The sequence below is a fragment of the Anopheles maculipalpis genome, chromosome 3RL, assembly GCF_943734695.1.
Source record: "Anopheles maculipalpis chromosome 3RL, idAnoMacuDA_375_x, whole genome shotgun sequence".
In the NCBI taxonomy this organism is placed as follows: Eukaryota; Metazoa; Arthropoda; class Insecta; order Diptera; family Culicidae; genus Anopheles; species Anopheles maculipalpis.
Window position 1 is genome coordinate 50085732 of NC_064872.1, and position 19312 is coordinate 50105043.

The 19312-nt window shown below is 42.5% G+C and overlaps 2 protein-coding genes across 2 annotated transcripts in view; one reads left to right on the forward strand and one right to left on the reverse strand.

Annotated features, from left to right (window-relative positions):
- LOC126561370 (chaoptin) overlaps positions 1 to 19312 on the forward strand; it is a 79279-nt gene that overhangs the window by 49552 nt on the left and 10415 nt on the right. The gene's annotated exons all lie outside the window — the stretch shown is intronic.
- On the reverse strand, positions 2527 to 7131 carry LOC126561896 (homeobox protein Hox-B2a). The gene is made up of 3 exons (XM_050218262.1): positions 6308 to 7131; positions 5726 to 6213; positions 2527 to 3063 (listed from the first exon to the last, which is right to left on the reverse strand). The coding sequence occupies exons 1-3, from the start codon at positions 7077 to 7079 to the stop codon at positions 2527 to 2529; spliced, it is 1797 nt and encodes a 598-aa protein (XP_050074219.1). The 5' UTR covers positions 7080 to 7131.

Consider the following 19312-nt stretch of genomic DNA (forward strand, 5'->3'; position numbering starts at 1 on the left):
ACAAAAAAAACCGATGCCAGGATTAAGAAGAAAAATGCATCATCTTTAAGACAAAATCAATTGTTAAGGATGCACAAGTACAGAGCTCATAAAGAGCTCCCTATCTCTTCCTTTCTCCATCTGTTCCATCCATACCATGCTACACACTCCAGAAATATTCGTATTTTCGTATGGCATTATACAGTGCCTCAAACAGGCATCCGGACACTTGGACATTCAACGATGGCACGACTTTAGGAACGATTTTCTAAGCCTATGGCTGAACAAATTCTCGCTATGCAAATCTTATGTTTTACGTTTCTAATATTCTTATTCTTAAAAAATACTGTTCAAATGGTAATTGAAAGACGTGACTTGTTGTTGAGTTGTTTGTTAGGTATTCATTTTTAAAAACGGAATCAGTATATTAAGCTCCGACGGAAAATCCATCATCACTAATTCCACAGTTTTGGGACTTTCAAATTATGGTATTGGTCTCGTAGAAAGTCATTGCAATAGTCACATTCCTTAACATAAGCAGTGACACCACTACTTATGACGTAACACATCATGTCGATCAGGAAGTTCCACCAAAATACGGCATTAGTATGCATTAAAACTGCAAAGAATATAGTCAAAAACATCTTAAAAATGCAACTCGAGCTAGGAGATCCCTTTAAAAAATATCTACAAATTAGATTTTATGATAGAATAATTAAATTTCGATGATTTTCACCAGCTTTCTCTACGGCTAACATTTTTTTTTTTTTGCTGAGTAAAAAGCAAACCATAAATGTTCAGCTCTAGGCTAAAAGATTATCGTCCTCAGAGGTAAACCGTGACGTATTTGTCAGCTTGTCCGGATTTGCATTTGAAGGCACTATACCATAGAGTAGTGTAGTGATAAATTAACGCGGAATAGGGTCAGAAGGTATATGCAATTTGTTATGTATCATCGTATAACTATACATACACGCACACATGCACACACACATACATACACAAACTAAAACTAGTCCAAACACAAAACTTAACAAATATTTAGCAAAACCTGTTTTTGTTTTATAAAACGATATACGTTTTTAACGATAATTGTCTTGTACATTTCATCAAGCCCTGTCCACACTTTACAATACCTAAAAAGAGATATATATATATATATATATATATATATATATATATATATATATATATATATATATATATATATATATATATATATATATATATATATATATATATATATATATATACATATATATCTGTGTGTACATTGTATTGATACTTAGTAAGGATTGTTTCGTTTTATACCATTAAGATTAATGCTCTGTAAATAGTTTTTTTTTTTCAATAGTTTGTTAAGTTGTTTTGTTTTACTCGTATAATGTGCTCATGAACGCAACACACAAAAGAGTGAGCAGACGGTAAAGTAGTACAGGAAGAACAAATGAAATATTACAAAAACCATTTAGGAAAAAGACACGACAGACTTACCACCAACCCGATCGCTCCAATAATTCCACACGGGACCAAACGGACAGGACACAGGCAGACAGTGGAGAATCAAAGAGTGGTGTACCACGTAGGCAGTACTTCTCCTGTGTTTCCCTGGAATTGGCTCACACACAATCCGTTCAAGCATGGTTATTATTAATCTGTGCGCATCTTGTTACAAAAGCAACCTCGTTTATGTGCGTGTTGCATCATATATTTAAAAGATCGTGAACAAAATTAAAACAAAACAGAACTATGGAGACAAAAGAAAAACCAGGTCAGTTAGAAGGAATGATGTTGCGGGGCAGACTGTGCGGGACGACAGAGGGAATCAAATATTATTAATGGTGCATTATAATGAAACAAAACAAAGGCTAGAAAGCCGTTACGCGTTTGCGTTGTGGTTGTTCGATAAAAATAAAAGAAATGGAAAAAATACAAATATTTAAAAACAAAGCAAAATATATGTGTACGGAAAAACAAAACATTACTGCCGTGTGTGTATAGAGTAAAACAGAAAATTGAAACGTTCTTGTTCATTTTTCTTTTTTTATTCGCAATTGGACACTCTTCGAAAATCTCTCTTCCCTCTTCGTTTTACCTTAACTCCGTTTACATTTGCTACGCTGCTTTTCATAACCAAATCGTGTTATAATTCTTACTTTCATGATTGAATTGGCATGTTTTCTTCTTGCTTCTAACTACCCGAATTCATCGCTTCGCCGAAAAAATCGCAAATCAAATACACACTCAAGCTCACAAGCAAACTCTCCTCCTCGTACGTATACTATCTAGTACTTGCGCTCTATCGAGACGAAAAAGAACGGCAAGCGTATTTGGCCGGGACGTGTCTATCATCCCGGTGATGGCACAGGATTACAAACTAATATCATTCGCAAAATTCATAATGGGACCGGGAGGGGGAGACGAGCTTGGAAACCATCACCCCTCCCCTGATTAAATTCCTCCACAAGTATGAGCAAAAATTATTGAAATAATTGATTTCTTATGTTCTGCACAGGATTTTCTTTACGGTTTATCATACTTCGGACGTCATGCGGACTGCGCCATCTGTGGGTGAGAGTGTTCCACTGGGACGCTATTGCTTCGGCTGCTATTGCTGTTGCTACGACGATCCGTGCCGCTGCCACCCACCGCTAGATGACGCTCGAGCTGTTTGCTCGCACTGCGTCTTTGCTCAGCGGTACCGGATGAACCTTTCTTTACAGCGGTACCACCACTACCCGTCGCTTTCAGATACGCGCGAGATTTCGTTGACGATGGCTGTGACGGTGGCGCAGGTACATCCTGCACGCTTTCTAGCTCATTGATCCACGCCAGTTTTACTGATTGCTCTGTGCCGGTGGTAGTTGGGGTAGTGGTTGATTTGGAAGCTGCGTTCGAAGTGCGTCCACTACCAGCAGTAGCAGCCGCTTTGGCTGCCTCCTTTGACGAATGGGATGAATGGGAGGAGGTGGTGGACGAGGATGGGATGGCAACGGACGGAATGTCACCACCAACCGCCGTGCCGCTGCTGCCGCTATCCTGCTTTTTCCATTTGGTGCGCCGGTTTTGAAACCATATTTTAACCTGCAAAAATCAAAACCAAACGAAACAAATTAGTCGCTCATTAATAGTAACGCAGAGGGGCCGGTAACCCCCGGTGGTTAGAAGAAAAATAGGAAGCGTCCCCATCCCGTGCGTGCGCTACTGAATAATCACCAATGGCGACCCACAGGATCAACACACACTTCCTGCCACAATCAATCCAAACGGGGCAAGACACATAAGCTCTTGACTGAAAATCTATTTCCCATTTCCTTCTTCTAAACAACAACACAAAACAGCGTCCGGGCGTGTGGTACCAACCAGCAGAGGACCGAGGCTACTAGAGATTAATTATCTCACATTTCGAAGGGGCGATTCTTCATCCGAACGAGCAATTCCTCACGCACCGATGACAAACATCCATACACAACACGTCGAGGTGGATGCGTGGAGGGCAGATTTGAGAAAATATTGTTGTCAAAATCATTTGAATGACACAAATGAGCTTCTCACGCGACGATCGCAACTCGGCGGGGAACCATGCGGCATCGTCGGGATTGGGGGTTCGTACACAAAACGGTTTGAGAATCCATCCCTCCCAGCCAGCAAAAGTGTGGTGCTACACACTACTCTTTAGGTGCTGCTGCTGCTGCCGTCGGATGATGGATTGTACTAAAAATAACACATTACACTCAAATTTTCTTTTTATAACTGTCGCTTTTTATGATTGTTGGAGCCGTTAAACCATCACCGGGAAGTATCTTCCAACCGTGATAAAGTGATGCTATTTGGAGACAGTTCACCTCTGTAAGCCGGGTTGCTTGCGCGGTGCTTGGTGTATTTGGATGGAATAGAAAATAAACATTTCATTTTTAATTTTATATCCTGTACGTTTCCCGTAATATGTCTTCGTCAGCTGGGATGCCCCATTCGGCGGCGCACACACACACACACACGCGCACACGGTGATCTTCTTTTGAGCGGCTTAAGTTCTTCGTAACGTGAAGTGGTGGGTACCAGCAGTCCATCAAACAGACTAAAGAGACCAATGATATTCTTACCGACTGACAGACGATAATGACAACCCCCGTGTTCCGCCTGCGGTACACACCTCGGCCACCCGAAGGCAGTGGGTAAACCGGATGCGAAGGGAAGGCGCGGACGCATGAATCCGTCCGTCGTCTTTCGTTCGATAATATGCCAGCCTGATTTTGTCTCGCAGGCAAGGACCGAATAACGAATGAAACTACAAATCATTCCCCACTGTGCGCTAGGGAGGTTTAGTACCCCATTTCCCTGCAGCACGCGTACACGAGGGCGCGAACGATCATAAATGGTTCCGAGTTGTCGCGTTTCATGTTTACCGCCCGCTGCTCTTGCTGCTACTAGAATTGCCGACACGGATCAGGCGTAAACTGTCCGCGCGCGCGATCAGTGCGACCTCAACAAAAGCCGAAAAACCCTTCAAGAGCAGCGGTACGGGCGGATCTCACGGTAGAGGCTCCCATAATACACGCAAGCACGGTCGCTATAGGCAAAGAAGTTGTCAATCAGTTTTACGAGGCGGAATAAATAAATAAAACAAATTAAGCCGCCGCCACCGCTCGAGCAGAGCAACGAAGATATTAACTAATGAGCAAAGGAGGATTAACGAAACGCAACCTCAAAGGATATCCCGGGGACGGAAATATCTTATATAGGTTTGCACCGCTCCCAGCATCCATTCCTACAACTCGTCGTGTGAGTTTTCTCGTGACGTGACGTGCAGTGGTGTGAATATATCCTTAGCCCAGTATCATCAAACGAACAGTCGGTGAAATTATGTTTATTTTTTAACGTTACTGCTGCTTAATAGATTCGGTCTATCTTGGGCACAAAGCGTGTTTAAGCTAAAAATTAGGTAATTAGGTTTTTAGGTAACAAAGTAAATTAAGTTTTTTATCAAAAAATAATTATTTAAACGTCATAAAAATATCAAACAATTAAGAAAATCAAAAAAAACCTTACGTTTCTTAGCGACATACTTCGACTGCCCTTTGTCCTGGCAATCCCAAACGTGCCTGCATTATTTTGCTAAAAGTATATCTAGCAATACACTGTCAAAAGCCGCCTTAAGATCAATTTGTCGTCCCTTGTCCATGCAGTTCATACATTCCGAGACAAATTCTATTAAATTTGTGGACGTTAAGCGGTATGGCATGAATCCATGTTGTGATGTTGATGTGTAACCTTTTATAGGCCCTAATAGTGCATTATGAACAATAATTTATGTAAATATTATTGTTTCGAGTAGATATGACCAGAGAATAGGTCAGGAACTTTTATTGAAGATTTATTCGCACTGAGTTTGCACTTCTGCAGGAATTAGAAGTATCACTCAAATAGATCACACCTGCTGTCGTTCCAAGAATGCTGAAAGACTCTTCTAAATCAGCAGAAACTGATGCGGAAATAAGCCTTCATCACAGCTTTGCAGATGTAAAATTTTGAATTTGGAGAGGTCCGGGTACAATGTCTTAAAGGTGAACAATATCCTGAAACAAGTTGGACCAGAAGAGAGTTCCAATTGCCTTCTGCAACCATAGATTTAACAGCAAACCACTACGGCAAAGTGCAAAATTTATGTTTAGGACAGTTGTGACTAACTATCAAAGGATCGCTCGCTTGGGTCGCTACCATACAATATCATGAAAATGCCACTCACCTGTGTTTCCGTAACGTTCAACAATTTCGCCATTTCGGTCCGTTCGTTCGACGACAGATACTTCTTTACCTCAAACTGTTTCTCTAGTTCAAAGATTTGACGACCCGTAAATGTGGTGCGAGCCTTTTTCTTGCGCCTGTGGTGGCTACCGGTATTGGTCGAGTCCTCTTCATCCTGCACCGAACCACTGCCGTTGCTGTTCGTGGCCATCAGTGCTGCTCCCGCCGGTTTGGGAAGCGAAAATAGCGTCGACATGGTCATGGTGGCCGAGGCAACAGCATCGTTAACGGCACTAAAGTGACCATCGGTAGTCGAGGAGTCATCGTTCGACATGCAGATGTCCGAGTCGGCATCACTCGAGTGTGCTAAGGTTGCCGGAGGAACTACACTTCTTGGACGTGGGTATTGGGCGGACGTGGAAGAGCGGGCGGATGTGTGTCGCTGATGATAATGTACCGAGGAGGATCGTGTTGACTCTTGTGTGGAGTCTGCAAAGCAAACAAATTGAATGAATTCATTATTGCTACTCGCAGGGTCATATATTGTGACTTGATAAAGGAATGCACACGGTGCCACACTTACCTTCCTCGGATGTAATTTTCCGCTCGTGCAAACGATCCAACGAGCTTCGGCCCAGACTAGGCGTTCTTCTACCGACAGTCGTCGTTGTATCCGTTGTGGAGACTAAAGCTGAAACGTTGAACTCTGTCGAAGGTTTTGATATGCACAGATTCAGCGGTTCATCGTTAGGACTCATCGGACGCGAACGATCAACATTTATCCCTTTGTCCTCCACATCATCCTCACTTTCGTCATCCTGATCGACGGTAATATTGTCCTCGTCCTCTATCACTCGCCGCTTCTCGACATCAGTCGGACGGTAGTACAGGGAAGAAACATCATCCTCCGGGGTTGGCGCTCCGAAGAGGCCACTGTAAGGTTTGGTGTGATTTTCCTTAAGTGCAGCATCTGTATGCGGACTGCTGGAAGTGCACTTTGCCAGTGAGGTTCCCTTCCACCCGAGAATGTCCATTATAGAGTGCGGTGTCGGAGGTTGCTTCGGTGGGTTAGCGTATACGTGTGGATGCCATTGAGTCTGTTTGACCCATTGGCCGCTCGGAGCACTGCCGTGGATGAAAGAGGCACCGTCGGTGGCAGCACGAACAACCGTATCGCTGTGATCGCCATTATGCTCGATCTTTTCCGACACCGATCGTACTGTGTTGAGATTATTCGGCTCGCTGTTGCTCGGCTGCTGGTGATCTTTCTCACTGTGGCTAGGTGAATGCTGATCGTCTGGTACGTTGCTGTGGTAGAGATTCTTAACCTCAAGGAGCTCTTCCGCTTGGGTCATTTTTGGTCTGCGAATTCGGCAGGCGTAATCAATTGTAAGCTCGTGTCACTCACACTATTCACATGAATTATATGCTTTTGTCGTTTTGTTTTCCGACCCGCACTTTACTAGTTATTTTTTGTGTTTGATGTCATTACTACACCTGTTCTCAATTGAAGCGCTGCTGTCTGAAAAGGAAAACAAAATTAAGAATTTAATAACCCATTACAATACGGCACTGGACCGTAATAATCAATTGTAAATAAATAATTTAATAACTCATAATAGCATGTACAAATGTGATCAGAAATTGATGAAATTTACATTTGAAACATGGCAAACTATTCCAAAAAAATGGAAGAATGTAAATACAATTATATGCTTACGAATAATGATTAGAAATATGTTACGAAAAGTATCATTAATTAAACTTGCTATGCGATGACTCATCAAACAATTTGAATTTTTCTTTGATATCATCTCTACTCTTGGTGACTTCAACGCTATCCAAAGGAGGAAGCCAAAGAACAAGAAACTATTCACAATCCGAAAAATTAATAAACGAAATGAATATTTCTATTACGATACACATGAACAATAATGATGAGTTTTTAAGTATTTATGCCAGCGATTTGATTTCATGAATCCTATCAACATTTATTTCCACAAACATTTTCTTCAGCTAACCATAGCTGATGATCGTTCATTATATTCTTAAAACTAAACTGACGGCCATGCATCATAAACATAACTTCACGATTTTCGTTAAAATATCATCAAATCCATTAGCTTGCCATCGCATAAAAGAGAGATGGAAACTGTAGCGGCCTGTAAAACAACTTTAAGATTCAAGCATGTCCGAAGAGAGTGATGAAATCGTAATATTCTATTAATACGCATTTGATGTCACTATGAATATGACAAGCAAGTCAAATTCGTGGTGAAAAATATTCCATCTGTTTCAACTCTTCCCATTGGCCTAATAAATTTTATGCGTCCTCCTTGACTAGTCATCACCCTACCCTCGCTCTATCACGCTATTACGATGCTTTATGATCACTAGCAGTATGTTTTACTACATCAAAAACCTGAAATTATTTTTAAAATTTGATTTTTGAATAATTCTAATCTTAACAAATTCTAAATCCGAATAAAGTTTTTACAAAACTTGATCAAGATATCGTTAACAATCTGTGGAATGTTTACAAAATATTAACACTCCAATTGAAATAATAAATTGAGAATTTATTTGGTCTAAAGCTTCTATAACTACCGCCTTACTATCATAGTCCTATCATTGGGAAAATCTTAGCATTTAGCATACAAATTATTATTATTATCTTCTTCTTCTTGGCTTAACGCCTTGCTATGCTACGTCACAACGGCGTTGGATAATCAATCCTCACTACGGGAGAACGGTCCGGATGGGATTTGAACCACAGTCCTGCCGTATGAAGAAAGGCACAATTGTCGCCTTTATTACCAGGTAGTTCATAAAAATGTTATCGATTTAGTATCTGAATAATTTTACACACAATATTTATAATCCTGCTTACAGGGTTTCGAACCACAGAATTGAATAATAGAATCATTTAGGGGAATTTTTATTGGCAAACCCTACCTACTAAAGCACTATAAAGGTATATTTATATTTACAAAAGCTTTAATACTGGTGATTAAGATAACTTTGTTCATAGCAATCAACATAGGTTTAAAAACGCAGTAATTAAAATAACTTTTTCAGCTAATTTTTGCGCCAAAACTTATTCAAATGTGAATGAAACTATATTTTTTTGTTATATTTCTTAAGAGGCGACCTGGCTGTACTGTTGATACGTCGTACTGATGGAATCAAATTATTGGATGATATTTTTATTTTACTTCTTCAGCAGAGGAGCTTCAAACGCGTGGCATAAATTCCACGACAAATTGCTAAGTTCCACAGTTGAGTTGCAAATGTTCCCTAAGCGAAAGCAAGATTCCATGGTATGTCGCATCGAAAATTTAAAATACATAAATAGTTGGGAAATTTAAAATTGAAATTGAAATATATTTGCAAAACGCGATAAAAAGCTAGCAATATTCCACATTCGCTTTGAAAAATTCCACTGTGCGTTCAAAAGGATTTTCGACTTCTTTATTTGGCACTAAAACATAGACAAGACTTGGTCTACCATTTCAGACCTCAGAAGCTAGATTAACTAGAGTATTAGCTCAATAGCCACTCCTTGAGCTGCAGGTCATAATCTGGATGGGATTTCGTATCGGTCGATTCATGTTGGAAACTGTCCATGACCACAAGGTTTATATGGTTCCATATTTATAGAAATGAGAGTTGAGTTTGTGTACTTTTCAGATCGACAATGTTAGAAGAATTTCCAACTAAATATTACTGTGAAAATTCGCACGAATTGCCTATTTTGCAAAATTGAATTTGACAGACGATGAAGTGCTCAAACAACATATAGTACATCCCAGTCCGTGCCGTTGTTGAGCATCCTCTTCTACGATAATCTAATTATTCATGTTTGAACGATTCAAAAGTAAACCACCGCCGTGAAATATTCATCGGCGGCAACGATGTCCGTAGGGTTGGTTAATAAAATTGTTTGTGAACATATCATCGCACCCCGGGCGTGCTTACGGACTTCTTCGCTGTACACATCATCTTCGATCGTTTCTCACACTAACCGTCGAAGCTCGAATCGATTGGCCAGTGGGGAGAGCATCGATATATCCGCCGCCGGATCAATAATTCGTTTGGAACAATTTCTCCATACAGTTCACAGCAGTAGCAGTTTAGTTGCAGCAAGTTTATCAAACCAACAAAACAAACCCCATTTTGCACATTCCAGCGCAAACCGGGACGGGGAAGTCCAGCTCAACAACGAGCAACGCCGATGTATGCTAACATACTCAATCGGAACTTAACATTCCTCCGGACGCTGGAATCCCCTTCCCCGTGTTTCCCTAGTCGAGAGCCGTCCAGGCGGAAGGCTAGCCAAGTTAAGGCTAATGCTCGAACCCGAGGCGCTTATCGTTGAACGCAAAATTTATTCAATTATTAATAAACAGAAATGGAGCAGGCAGGCAGAACCTCTGGCCAAACAATTTTAGCTAGTAGCTAGGCGCATATCTGTGGATGAAACAGAGAGAGGGAGAGAGGGACAGAGTGTCGATGATGCTGGCCACACATCCTCCACACATGATACATGCATCACACTGTGCGTTGTACGTAGGATTCCGGGTGATGATCGAAACTATTGGTGTGCTTGCTTTTGCTGGCGGTGGCAACCCGGTCTGGTCAGTGTTAAATTTGCAACAGCAGATTGTTCGCATATCGATTTAATTGTCTTATGTATCTTTTATTCATGCTCATATCTGTCACAATGTCTCACCACATTTCTCCGCACGGCCGTGCTTACCCCAAACAGCTAATGATTATCATCATCACCATCGTCATCGCCAAGAGTGAAAGAGAGTGAGAGAGAGCGAGAGAAAGAGAGAGAGAAAAGCATGGCAGCACCGAATATCATAGACCTCGTCCATCGTTTCCAACATCATCATAATCGTCAATAACAATTTCATTAAGCATTTTTCCTCTGTTCCACACTCTATCGCCAGCTTCATGGGGCCCTTCCCACAGGTGGTGTTCCAACCAAGTGCTGAATCCCGAGGTGGACAGTTCGGATGCATTCGGAGCAACCCCCCCCCCCCCCTTCCCCCTCACCCCCCACCATGTCTTTGAAGCGAAGTTTGAACAAACGCTTGAAGGTACCGACATCTTCATACTCCGCTAGAAAATGTCCTTCTTCAACGAGTCAACTCGGAAGAGATGCAGCCAAAGATAGGTCGATTTTCTTCCCTTACAAGCCACATCATCATAATAGACCAAACTGATCTTCAGAGCATCGTACGTGTGTTTGTGTGTCTGTGTCGCCAATCATCATCATCATCATCCTTATCCTCATCATCACCGTCATCAATTTTCTTGGAACATTTTAGACTCCATTTTTTTTTTTTCAAAATACGCCAGAATGTGCGCTCGCTTTGCATGGTGCTGTCCTCCTGCTGAACGCTCTCAGTTGATGAGACGAACCGTCGTCATCCTCTTTGCGTCTCCCCCAATCCTGCTCACCTCACTTCCGCTGTGCTCAGACCGAAGAAGAGGGTGCGAAGAGGAGGGTGGTAAGGTGGCGGACTGGGTGCATCGCATCAAGCAAAATTATTCGAATGATTCGTTCGAATGATATATACGTACATAGATGTATAAACTCACTCTCCCTACTCGCACAGACACACACACACACACACAACCTCACCCACACATACAGCCGGGTGTGTCTGGGTGTGCGTGCGTGTTTGCTATGAAATGAGTCAATTACCATTTAACATCGGCGCACCCTATGATGTTAATTGATGGCTTGTGAAGTATCTTTCTTTCCCTTGCCCGAAACCACCTTCCCGGCATCTTCCCTCGGTTGTTTGTGAGCGGGCCAAACAACAGGACAATATCCGGAAGCATAGCATCGTTTATCGTATGCGTACGGGGAGGTGTGTGAGTGGTGAGACGTGAAATGGGAGGAAGGATGCTGTGCTCGCGTGCACGGCTGCTGTACCCATTCTCCCCTGGCACAGCTCAGTAAATACAGTCACCTATACAGTGGCCATACGGACAAGTGCGCACACACAAACTCGTGCTGGTAGGAATGGGACAGACAGACAGACACAGCACAAACAGATGGAATGATAAGTTTATATACGATTCGATGTAGATCATCAGAATGGATTTGTTTAGTCTTGTACCTACCGGCATTCGCACCATTTGCAATATTTAATTTTGAGCAATATTTATACATAAAAAAGAAAAGTCAATTATATCGAATATATTATTATTATATTATCGATAGCAATATGGGCAACAATAAATTATCGAAAAATATGATTGACTACGCATGTTTTAATTTTAAGTTTTTTAAAAACATATTTCATTTCCTTAAAACGTTTCTTCTTCTTCTTGGCTTAACGACCTCTAAGGTCATGCCGGCCATCGAAATGGCTTACTAGACTGCCGATACCACGTAGTTGGTTAGTCAGTCCTCACTACGGGGGGACGATCCGGATGGGATTCGAACCCCGGTCCTGCCGTTTGAAGACCGGCGCCGCTGTCGCCTATACCACCTTATGGTTATTAATAAGGAAATAATTTAATTGGAAGATATTTTGTATCTTTAAATTTTTTTGTTTTGTTATTGCAGGAAGTTAAATATAAGCTTCATGTTGAATGTGTGGAATGTATTTAGACACTTTCAAATTTCAAACTTTCAATCGTTTTGTAGAAGATTACTATGAAAAACCTATTGAAAGGACATCTATCCAGGCGTTCAAATATAAATAAATTTTTTATTTATTTTTATTTACATTTGATTATTACGGTCCAGTGCCGTATTGTCAACACCGTTGTGTTGAGTAGATTTTCACATATTGATAAGGCATTTCCTTCGTATTCTTTGCCTTATCCCGGGCAAAATATAAATAAATTATTAAATAAATTAATAAATTATAAAATATTGTGGGCAACGAAATTATTTACAATATTATATATTTTATATTTATACATACAAATTATTATATAATGAGAATACAGCTTCGAAACCTGGTCAATATCCATACAAATTTAATGACTTTCCGGTCTTCATACGACAGGACCGGGGTTCAAATCCCATCCGAACCGTCCCCCCGTAGTGAGGACTGACTAACAAACTACGTGGTATCAGTAGTCTAGTAAGCCATTTGATGGCCGACATCACTTTAGAGGTCGTTAAGCCAAAAAGAAGAAGAAAAAAAATAATTAAACTTTACTCGCCTCCCGAAACTATATTGACAGAAAACATTCAGTGACTACATTAAAAATTCGAACATAAAAATACTTCCGTAACGAATAAAAATGCATTCTTTAAGATAGGAGCTACATTTTTTGGAAATTATGGAGTCTTTGATATTTCGCTTACTGCCAATTACGAAAACGTAACAAATAAAGTTAACCATATTGAAATGAACTTATCAATTCACCCGTCACCTTTATAAACGATGCGCCAGAAAGCCGGAGGGGAGCAATAATATTCGATGATAAATCATAGCTAGCAAATAAGTTCATCATTAAAGGAATGGCAAGGAAACAAGCAAATAAGCGAGACAGAGAGAGAATGAAAGGGACAGAGAGAGAGAGAGAGAGAGAGAGGGATAAAGAATAACTAAAAATAGGAGAGAGTATGAGAGAAAAAAGTGAAAACGAGAAACGGAGAGAGATAGAGTGAGATAAAGCCATATAGAGAAACCAAAATCAATGAAGGGCGCCAACGAGAAAACCGATCGGCAGAGGAACGTTAAAACGTTAAATGTGCAATAACGACCATTTCGCTAATTGTTTTAGCAAGCATAATACATTCACTAGCAAAAGCACTGGAGTTAATTAGCGACATGACGGACACAGTAGCGCGCGGCTCTGGGCGTTGAGCAGCAGAGGGTGGTAAAGAGCAATCAATCTACCCTATTGCCTGATGCTTCCCGCGTCCCGTTCATCCACCGTTCTCCATATTTCGCGAATAAATTCCAAATTCAAAAGCCGCGTGGACGCGTGTTCGTGTGCGTTTTACTGCGCTATATCACTGTGCGTTTCCCAGCACACAGTCAGAGAATATGGTATTTGGGCGCCGGGGTTGCGCCAATAAAATAAGTCATCCCACCACCCTTTCTCTCTCCCTTTCATAAATGGCACGAAGCGACCACATTGATTGTTTGACGGATTGTGTTTACTAATAGGTTTTGGACACGTTCCAAAATTTGGCCTTCCCGTGATAATTGGTCGGCTAAAAATGTTTGACCGGATTTGGTATCCGCGAATTGATGGTAGCTTTTGTGGAGTGTAGAAGAAAGAGTTTCAAAATATTGCACTCGATCTTTAAGCGGAAGCCGTGAATCAACAATTAGCAAAATCCGTTTTTCTATGTTACATCAGTCAGGTATTCAGCCCGTATTTTTAATAGTCAATTAATTCAAAATACAATAGAAAATAGCATTGAAGAATCGTTTGACAGCTAGCTATTGCTCGCTGTTGCATAAAAGCAAACTAAACGAACATTATTACAACACAACACATTCGCACAGGCGGCTGCAATAACCACTCAAATGCACTTTGCCGCTATAACAGCCGCGGCGGCATACGTTTCGCTTCAATTTATCAAATGCGCACCGACTGACGTTCTTCTCGGCTCATCGCAGAATGCTATTAAAGTTCGACCAACCTTCCCTCCTCCCCCTACCGCTTTCCATCCCTTTTTTCCATTCCACAGAACTGATACAAAAGGACGAAATAATTGAGTAATGCTTACGTCGCACGCTACTCTCCCTATCACCCCCTCCTTGCTTTTGCAACAAACATAAACCATACTGCACATGCACATGCAATTACATTCACATTACGCTCGGGCCCGCAACACCCTCTGCCCATCCATCCTGTTGTGCTACATCAGAATGACCTGTAAGCATAAGAAGGGGCACAATGAAACCGTTCTTCTCGGCATAAGTGGTTACCGCACCCCACTTCCCCCACTCACATCCCCGGGAGGGGAAAGGTCCATCAATTCGTTCCTCCCTCTAAGAAGAGGAACAGCATCCCTTTTTCCCATCAACAAATACACACACACACACACACTCTCTTTTGCTCTAGCGCAGCATATGTCAGCCTTTCTATCTACCGAGTGTGCGTGCGAGAAAAAGAAGGAGCGATGATAGTGGGAAAGTAAGAGCGAGCAAATGATTGAGCGGGTGCAACAGAGAACGCAAATATTCGCGGTGCCTCATCGTCGTGTGTCGGGTTGGTAAAATTGTAGATTTATCATTTAAGTGGTGTCTTGTTTTGCTCTCGCGCCACCATTTCGTCGAATTACCCACCCATTAAAAGATGTATTCCCTCCCCGACTCTGCTGCCGCTGATGGCAATGATCATGACGATGAGGATGAGGATGATGATGATGGAGGTTGGCATGGCTACCTACTACTGTAGCTTGCTGAGGTCGCGCATCGGGTGAAGAGAAGTGTCTCGTTTTGCGAATTGCGGTGGTTTTGTTTTGCTCTCGTTTCGTTCGGACTAGCGTGTTGTGGGGTGTGTGTTTATGTGTATGTATTTTTGCATTCATGGACTCTTCCTCCGATCTCCGCCTTCTCACCCCTTCCCCATTCCAAGCATCTTCCTTTCCCGGATCGGACGGATTGCACATTCGCTCCGTAGCAGTCTATTTAACTGTAATTAACATTTGCCTTCGCATCATGACTTTTTCGCATCAACATTCAATTTTCTGTGACGGGAAGGTTTTTATGCATGTTTCCCATTCGTGCCTTTTTCTCATGGCTTCTTCAAACCCACTTTCCACACACGGTTTGAATCCATTTCGTTCGCCACTAATGATGGCACGGGATGATGCTGGCGGTGATGCACTTGCTTGCAAAAGATGATGATGCAGACAGTTCGTTCGAAACAGAACAGTCACACGCAGATTGCATTTGATGTAATTTGCAAACTAGCGGCTGCTCCCATATATTGGCCACACACTCTCGACACTCTGTTAAGACGCGCGCGAGTGTGTAATGGGGAGGATGGCATGGCGGCATCTTGCGGGGAACAACCTCCCATCCGGGCGGTTGATTAAGGTAAGCAGAAATGTACCAACACATGTGGCACATCCAACGATTTTGTCCCCCATAATGTGCATGAAGCACTACTGCCAACGTCATCATCATCATCATCATCATCATCGGCCATGTCTTTGAATGGTTGTCATTTATTTATTAGCCAACCGTCGCCATCGCTATCCGTCACGTTGCCCGCACCAAGTTGATCGCGCACGCTACTAAAATGGGGAACAATTTTAAATCTTGTAGGAAAAGGGACATAAGTGCAACTGCCGCTTTACTACTCACTTTAATCGAGTGCTTTCTGCGTCAACAGAGCATCGGTTAAGCTCTTTTGGATATTATTAGTGCGACCTTTTCTCATAATAGATTTTTCCTCTTTTCCCGACGGGTAGATGGGTAAGGTACATCACCCATCCACCGGTTGTGTGACCACACTTGAAGACGAAACGTGAGTTTTCCCTGCCTCTGTCTGCTCTACTGCTGTTGCTGCTGCTGGACGCACTTGTCAATAATCACTCGATTTGTGTGGTTTTGTAGTAAAAAAAAAAAACTGGCTCAATTTTAATAGCTCACCACACCACGTCAATTAAAATATGACAACTGATCACCCGGGACAGGTGATAAGGGGGAAACCACACGCGAGGGGGTTCTCACAGGCATGCGAAAATAAAACACTCAAGTGTGAAAATGTGATGAAAATAACTTCACTTGCAAACAACCTTCAGCAGCAATGCACTTACCCGTGTGTGAAACGTTTAATATTTTAACGACCGTACGCTAAACGCCATAATCTATCCATATACACACAAGCACACACGCACACTGATGATGTTATTGATGTGTTTTTTTTTGTGTTGTTGCCCTTTCTTCTTTTTTAAATGGAGTCACTAAAATGACATTTTTATTCTCTTTTCCACTTTTTCTTCTTTCTTCGGTAGCACACCACACTGGCACTAGCACTCGTGTCACCGGTCGCGAGCAATAAAACCTCTTTTTCCAGTGTATATTATTGACACGCTATTGTCGGTCTGCAGAAAGAATAACAATAATTGTAAAGGCAATAATCAATACACACTTATGCGCGCGCGATGGCGTCCAGTTGTGCTATTGAAGGGGACATTGTGCGGGGCGGGGGGGGGGGGGGCTGGAGTACGAAACAGAACGGGGGCGGGGGCCACTTGAAAATCAACACACCATCGCACACTGATTCAAATTGCTCAATAACTGTCACTCGCAGTAGGGCCGTTGCCTTACCGACCTAAACCAACCGATCGAAGCAGGCCACCCGCCCGAATGAAGATTGCTCCGATTGCTACGATTGTCGCTGTGTCGCTGCCGTTGCCGCTATATTCTGTTGACTGAGTAAATTGGTTCATTCATCTTCCGTACACTGTTCTTCCGAAAAAGCGATACTGAAGAAACCGGTACAGCGATGCGATTCGACATACAAAGAACCACACATACACACACAAACACGGGGAAAGGGCAGTCCAGCCAGCACACCGCCAACTATTTCGTAGCGTGTAACGACACGCGATCAAAACGCAACCCGTGAGGTTTTCAGAGGAATTATTATTCAATTTACTCCACACGTACACACACACACACTTTGTCTCTCGCTTTGCCACACTGGAGAGAACGAAACGGAGTGCGTTTACCGTACGGTTTAGTAAGCACAGAACACGCCTCTCTCTGTCCCATTCCGATCTTCTCTTCGCTTCTCCAAACTGCTGCTTCTGTGTAGTTGCTGCTCCTGCTGTTGTTGCTGCCGTTGTTCCTAGAATAAACTCGGCCTCCTTCACTGGCATGGGGCCTTCGTCTTAATATCCTATGCTGTGCGATTAGTGGAACAAGAAGTACACCCAAGTGTAAGTAGGTTTCCCGTCGGTTCTCTTCAATTCGGGGTCGGGGTAATGCAGAAACAAGTGCCTATTAAGCTTAATGTAACCATTTTTCCACCAACGATCCAAGACATCATTTCGACATACAATTTACTGTATTTTGTAACTAGGAGCAATGATTCATAGGACACAAAATGGTGGAAAATGGAAAAACGCACTAAACAGGTGAATAGATGGTTAATTAATCACCAAAAAACTCAAGAATTATTATCCCATAGCAAAACGTGTGTTGGAGAATATTATGTATAATATAATATTCTCCGTGCGCTAGAATTTCTATAAAACGAATATAAACCACTAAATGTGATCTGTGAAACAAAGAAAAAATCAATTACCGCCTGCGGCAAGTATTAGAACCGAGCCAAAACCATCTGAACCAATTAAGAAATTCAAACAAAGCAACACCACTCTCCAAACAGCGACTCTCGTTGAATCTGACCGTTTGCAACTGACGACACTCGCGCGGGAAACACGGTCGCAAACTGTCTCAAAAAATTGGAACAGACAAACCAAAGCCAAGTGCCAAAGAACCCGGAGACGAAAACCGGACCCCTGAATTCAATCCATCACGCGAAGCCCACCAAACGGATTTCAATAATTAGGATGACAAAAGGAAAATATGAGATGAAGCGGATGATGCGCTGATGATGATGATGATGATGACAAACGCACGACTCACTCAGGCCAGAAACGAGAGCGAGAAAGATAGATCGGCTGAAAGGTTCCCGCGGAAGCTGTGCTGGAAGTGTGAGGTTACTTCATTATTGCCTGCCCACGTTAGCAAGTCAAAAAATGTGAAGAGGGAGCGGAAAGGACCCGGGGCGAGCAAGAGGCACCGGGAGAAAGACCTCTTGGAAAAGCGCTTAAACGGTGCTCTTAATTGAAACAAACAGTGACAAGCGCGAAACGATCCAGAACACGGTTGAGCGAGACAGAGACGAACAACAGCAGCACACGATGGCAATAATAACAAGCGAAGTGTACTAATAGCAGTAGCAGCAGCAGCAGCAGCAACAACATTACCACCATCAAGCAACAGCAACAGCTAAACGCGCCTCGTAACCGACACCCGAAAAGTGAACCTTTTTCTTGGTCCACCCCCTGTTTAGCTTATTTTTCCTCTCCGGGAGCGGAAGCCCACCCTCGATCACCACCACCAGCCACACTTGCCCACCTTTTCACAGGCCGTTGGGAAAATTCACCGTAACCGGCCAAAACTATCGAAAGAACTGAGTCAAACCCCGGAACGGTACGTTCGCTCGCCCGCACTGCTCTGTGTCAATTTATCGACTATTAACACACAAAAACTCCGAATGTCAATTTACAACTGAAACCATTTGTCTGATTTGAGAAACAAACACATCAGGAAAGCAGTAAAAGATAATCGACTCCCCGCGCGCACTAATGGAGCATAGAATTACATTCATATTCATCGCACACACAACACCATCATCATGCCGTATATTATTACTGCTACCGCGCGCGTTTATACCGTTCATCTTTCCCATGTATTTTCACGTCACAACACTCGGCCGGCACGAGGTAGAGTGAGTGAGAGCGAGAAAGAAAGAGCGAGTGAGCAAACAGCTGTGGATGTGTGAGTAGCCGCTGTGTGAAAGTGTGCGGATGCTCTTCACTCGTGAGAGGTAGATAGAGAGG

Excerpts from the sequence above, each read along its gene's own strand:
- LOC126561896 (XM_050218262.1), bottom strand. The coding sequence starts at position 7,079 with ATGACCCAAGCGGAAGAGCTCCTTGAGGTTAAGAATCTCTACCACAGC. Across the intron at positions 6,214-6,307 it reads GAAAATTACATCCGAGGAAG|ACTCCACACAAGAGTCAACA; the intron begins GTAAGTGTGGCA and ends TTTGCTTTGCAG. Across the intron at positions 3,064-5,725 it reads TGAACGTTACGGAAACACAG|GTTAAAATATGGTTTCAAAA; the intron begins GTGAGTGGCATT and ends TGATTTTTGCAG.